The sequence below is a fragment of the Cajanus cajan genome, chromosome 2 (genome assembly GCF_000230855.2).
Source record: "Cajanus cajan strain Asha chromosome 2, NIPB_CcT2T_4, whole genome shotgun sequence".
NCBI lineage: Eukaryota > Viridiplantae > Streptophyta > Magnoliopsida > Fabales > Fabaceae > Cajanus > Cajanus cajan.
This window is the reverse complement of record NC_138518.1, coordinates 56,371,553-56,377,632: the sequence shown is the minus strand read 5'-3', so window position 1 is coordinate 56,377,632 and position 6,080 is coordinate 56,371,553. Positions and strand designations below refer to the sequence as shown.

The 6,080-nt window shown below is 46.6% G+C and overlaps 1 protein-coding gene across 1 annotated transcript; it reads left to right on the top strand.

Annotated features, from left to right (window-relative positions):
• The first annotated feature begins 236 nt into the window (after positions 1-236).
• On the top strand, positions 237-1,676 carry LOC145955064 (uncharacterized). The gene is made up of 2 exons (XM_083069770.1): positions 237-668; positions 960-1,676. Exons 1-2 carry the CDS (start codon positions 237-239, stop codon positions 1,674-1,676), a joined length of 1,149 nt encoding a protein of 382 aa, XP_082925896.1.
• The last annotated feature ends 4,404 nt before the right edge of the window (positions 1,677-6,080 follow it).

Sequence of the window (6,080 nt, the reverse complement as noted above, 5' to 3'; positions counted from 1 at the left end):
ATTATGGAGACCCCACTACCCGTGCGTGGAAACCCCTCCACCTCGATCGCTACGACGGCACAACGGACCCCGACGAACACATCGATTCATATATAACCCAGGTAAACCTCTACACTAACAGTGACGCTATATTGTGTAGGGTTTTTCCGACCTCACTCAAGGGAGCCGCACTTCATTGGTACACCCAACTGCCCACCGGGTCCATCGACAGTTTTAGCACACTGATAAGGCGATTCATGGCGCAGTACGCCACCAGCCGACCTCACCACACAACCTCGGCCGCCTTAGCCAACCTCAGACAGAATGACGACGAACCTCTGCGAGCTTTCATGGAACGCTTCTCCAGCGTCTCGGTGAGAATCCGGAACCTGAATCCCCAGGTCGCCCTGCACGCCATGCTCATGGCACTCAAACCTGGGCCATTCATTGATAGCCTATGTCGCGACGCCCCCCGCGACATGGACGAGCTGCGGGCCCGCGGCGCAGGCTACATTCAGATGGAGGAGCACTCTGCCTTCCGTGACCAGGTTCGCGGAAAGGGCCCCATGAAGCCAGAACAGGGTCACAAAGATAAGGTAAAAGTCAACAATGATAGCCAATTCAAGAAGCCGGCTAGAGCAAACAGAGGGGGGAGATACGACTTCTACACTCCCATGAACGCACCTAGGGTGCACATCCTGGAGGAAGCCAACAACAACAACCTGCTCGCCCTTCCACCACCGGGTCACACTCCCAACAGCGCCGACAAGTCCAAGCACTATTGGTACCACAGGAACCATGGTCACACCACGGAAGAATGTCGCACGCTCCGAGATCGCATCGAGGAGCTCATTCAGGCGGGCCACCTCGGCCAGTACATCCAGCGACAACAGGGTAACAGAGGCGGTTATGGAGGTCGAGGACGAGGTAGGGGTCGAGGTTCAGGAGCTCGCGCTGACTCACACCCGGGCTCCCAACAGAATGCTAACGGTGCAATACAAGCCGAGATAAGCCAAGAGACAGAGTCGGCTCCCTTACGGGGAATAATCAACACAATAGCAAGTGGCTTTGCTGGAGGAGGCGCCAGTAGCTCGGCCCGAAGAAGACACCTGCGAAGCATCAACTGCGTCCACTCCACCACCTCGGCCCCACACCAAAGCTCGCCGCCGATCTCCTTCTCCGATGAAGACTACGCCAGCATCAGCCCTAACCAGGATGACCCTATGGTCATCATGGTGGAGATTACCAACTGGAAAGTGCAGAAAACACTCATTAACCAAGGAAGCTTGGCCGACGTCCTGTACTGGCCTACTTTCCTCAAGCTAGACGTCCCCCACTCTCTCATTCAACCACACACGGAGCCCCTAGTCGGCTTCGCAGGAGAGCGAGTTCACACTCGGGGGTACGTGGACTTGCTGACGACTTTCGGAACACCACCGGATACAAGGCGGGTTATGGTCCGATACCTCCTCGTGGAAGCCAACACTTCCTACAACATCATTATCGGAAGGCCAACCCTGAACCAACTCGGGGCAGTAGTGTCGACCCCGCACCTTACCATGAAGTTTCCAGGTAAGGACGGTAAAATCATCTCCGTCAAAGCTGATCAGAAAATAGCCCGGCAATGCTACGCCGAGAGCCTGAAGATCTCGTCCAGCAAGCAAACCAAGGGAAATTCCCCCACTATAGCTCCTTAGGTTTCATGTCTTCTTTTTCTTCCAGAATGAACAAAGTTGTGCACTCTTTTCCCGCCCCAGCTTTTGACTGAGAGGGTTTTTAACGAGGCACACAGACATAATAAATAAAATTACTCATCTTTGCTCAGTTCATTTTCTTATTTTTCTGTTGAAGGACGAAAGCGAACCTTAAACATATTTATCCGAGGTCGAGTTCGAACCTCGACATATTTATCCGAGGTCAAGTACGAACCTCGACACTCTCACTAAAGGTCGAGTACGAACCTTGAACATATTTGTCCGAGGCCAAATCCGAACCTTCATTCATCTCACTAAAGGTCGAGTACGAACCCTGAACATATTTGTCCGAGGTCAAATACGAACCTCGACGCCTTCGTAAAAGGTCGAATCCGAACCTTCATTCATCTCAACTTGAGGTCTAGTACGAACCTTGAACACATTTATCCAAGGTCGAGTACGAACCTCGACACTCTGACTAAAGGTCGAGTACGAACCTTGAACATATTTGTCTGAGGTCGAATACGAACCTCGACGCCTTCGTAAAAGGCTGAATCCGAACCTTCATTCATCTCACTAAAGGTCGAGTACGAACCCTGAACATATTTGTCCGAGGTTGAATACGAACCTCGACGCCTTCGTAAAAGGTCGAATCCAAACCTTCATTCATCTCAACTTGAGGTCGAGTACGAACCTTGAACACATTTATCCAAGGTCGAGTATGAACCTCGACACTCTCACTAAAGGTCGAGTTCGAACCCTAATCAAATAGTCCATTTCAAATTTGAGGTCGAGGAATTCGAACCCCGACATGCTAGGGTCGAATGCGAACCTTGACGCTACCGCTAAAGGTCGAGTTCGAACCTTAACCAAATCGCTTCACTCGAATTTGGGGTCGAGCCCGAACCTCGATTAAATCATTCCAATCAAACTTGAGATCGAGTACGGACCTCAAACGCACAAATTCTGAGGTCGGTTCAGAACCTTGATATTCTCAGGCACGGACCCTTAATTAAGTCGCCTTACTCAAACAGGAGGTTATATGCGAATTCTCACCTAAGGTCGAGTCCGAACCTTAATAAAATCGGTTCGCCTACCGCGTCAGGTAGAGTTCAAACCTCCATCAAATTATTTCATCCCGAGGTCGAACACGAACCTTGATGCTCTCGCCAAAGGTCGAATCCGAACCTTAATCAAATAGTCTATTTCAAATCTGAGGTCGAGTCCGAACCTCGACATTCCAAGGTCGTATGCGAGCCTCGACCCCCTCGTTAAAGGTCGAGCTCGAACCTTAATAACTTATTCTGGGGTCGAGTCCGAACCGCATATCCGAGGTCGAGTTTGAACCGTGGCGAAACATACACTTAAGGACGGATACGGACCACCTATCCAATTCACTATACTCCGGTTCGAGGCCGACTCAGAACCTCGGCGCTAGTAAATCAAAGTCTTCAAAACTTCACAGAAACGCCCACCCAAACAGAAGTCCAAGGTGGAGCCCGAACCTCCCTTAACATGTGAGGTCGAGTACGAACCACAACATCCAGACCCAAGGTCGAATACGAACCTCGCCAAAAATTCGTCTTATCAAAAGCCGAGGTTGAGTACGAACCTTGACAAAATTGTAAGGCCGAGAACGAACTTTAACATTCGAGGTCGAATACGAACCTCGCCAAAAACTCGTTTTATTCAAAAACGAGGTCAAGTATGAACCTCGATGTCCCTGCTTAAAAGTCGAGTTCGAACCTTAGCTAACTTATTTTGCTCAAACCCAATATCAAACCCGAACCCCACCAAAGCCTGAGGTCGGATACGAACCTCTGCACTTTCGATAAAGGTCGAGTCCGAACCTTAATAAAATCAGTCAAATTCGAACCACAACAAAATCAGTTGCCCACAATCGAAGCGTAAAGGCGAATACGAACCTCAACACATTTATTTGAGGACAAGTCCAAACCACTAACCTGAGGATGACTTTGAACCCTGGCAAAGCACACCCCACTCTCAATACCGGGGTCGAACCCAAACCGTGAAACCTAGACGGTTTGGGACACCAATAGAACGGAAACCTCGGCAAACCTCCAAAGTAGAACACCTCATCTTCCAGAGTGTCAACACCCACAAGGGCGACCCGGAAAAACTCCTGCTTGAAATTTTTATACGATTGGGAGTAGGGAGTAAACAAACCCCCATCCCTACTCCCGCTCAAAGATAGAATGCCATAAGGCGGAACGCCTATCTTCAACTGATAAAAATGAAGAAAGACGCGAAGAGACACCTCTATACCCAAAACTGTACACAGGACCTGAAAAGCCCTCAAAAAACCCCAACTATTGGGATGCAACTAGCAAGGAGCCGAGTTGATAAATTTCAAAAAATTGCACTCAAACTGAGTGAAGGGAAGACAGACACCCAAATCCCTAAAAAAGCATTGATACACATAGAAATGGGGGGGATCAGTAGACCTCCCCATGCACACGCCCTCATCGGCCTGACAGGGTTCAAGCCGAATCATGTGGGAGATGGAAGAATCGCAAACCCTATGCGTTCTCCGAAACGCATTCACTTTGAGGAAAGAGCGAAAAATGCTCTGAACCTCAGCCACCTCACGTTTAACCAGTCGTAACCAGGAACGCTTGGCTCCGGGCCCCTAGGCGGCGGCGGGTCTTTCTTCTCAACAGTGACCCTTCCGGCGGCCACTGCCTTGCCACGCGCCTTGCCCCCGGCAGGCGCAGAAGATCCAGCACCGCTCCCACCAGCCATAAAAAGAGAGAAGAAACAAATAAAAAGGAAGTACCTGGTACTCCTCCTCAGAAAATAACCCTAACAAAGAAGGGGTTACCGGAAACGGCGACGGAAGCACAAAGGAAAAGGGAGACGAAAGGAAACAAGAAAGCAAGAAAAACTCTCGTACTCGAGAAGTCAGAAGGAAGGAAAAGAGTAAAGACGAAGAGGCGCGAGTGGAAGAAAAGAAAAATCTTTCCCCCAAAATTCAAAATCGACGCGACACGTGTCGGCCGAAGAACACAACTGACAACACATTTATTGCAAAATCATCATTACACAACCGTCACTTCCCTTAACGCGTCACTCAAACGCCCTCGAGAAATGAACAGTTGTGACACATGGCAGACCCTCAGGTAACATACACGAAAAGCCACACCCCTCCAATGAGCCCGGTCTTAACTCCTCGACCTACGACTTTCAGAGCTCGGGGGGCTAGTGTACTAACCGTACTTCGCACTCGGGCTCCTAGCCCGGATTAGCAATGCAAAACGGCGACCTCGGGCACGCGTTGCGCGACGTCAGCCCGGTATCTGAGCAAATCACACCTGATCCCGAGGATCTCGCCCCGGATCAGATCCGCCCTTCAACTATATCATATCATATCACATTACATTATATCATGATATATCTTATCTCAAGCCCAAAAGCCCAAGGCAAACCTAGATCACTCCAAGGTACGTGCATTATATATATGAGACTATTATTCATGCAAACCCTAACTTTAGCATCGGAGTCTCTTTTGCAGGTACCACCCCCATCTTGGAGCATCAACGTACTAGCAAAGGAGGCTCGCCGATCTTACTGGACGGATCACCTCTACGACCAAATTCCGGTAAGAACAAAAACAATAATTAAAAAAATAATTTTAAATTTAAGAGATTAAAAATATATTTATGTTTTTCTAAAACTTCCAAGAAAACCTCATGGATCGATATTTTTATTTTTCAGAGAACTTCTAATAGGTGGCAACTGCATATTATTGTAAATTTATGGAATTGCTTCTATGGGGATCAACTATGACACTAAACCCTGTGAATATATCAATTTCTCTATTGTAATATAAAATTTTGTATATAATACTAATGAGTAACTACAAGCAATAAAAAATACTCTACTTTTTTTTTAATGGGAGATAGTATAGGTTTGGCAACAATTACTCCTAGGTGAGTCCATATTCAACAAAAGGCAAGATGCTTGAAAGTTGAAACCTTCACTTATATATATATATATATATGGTTTTTAATTGACATGATTCACCTAATATTTTAAAATTAAAATTGAATCTAAAAACACTACATTAACACCTGTATCCTATGACAAATTTTATGATCGATCATTGAACCAATATGCTTGATTATCTTTAACTATATATTTTAAGTTGTCATATACAAAAACTAATGATTAGCTCAGCTACCAATCTATGAAATAAACAGAAAAGAAAATTGTAGAGAAAAAAACAAAATAAAACACCTTTCATTGCATAAATAGCTCGCTGACCAACTAAAAGAAAATAAATAATGAAAAATTGTAAGCAAATAATAGGTTTAGATTTCATAGTATAGGCTTGAGAGAAGATATAGAAAGCAAAGAATTAATAATTTAGTTTGAAAACCCCCCTTA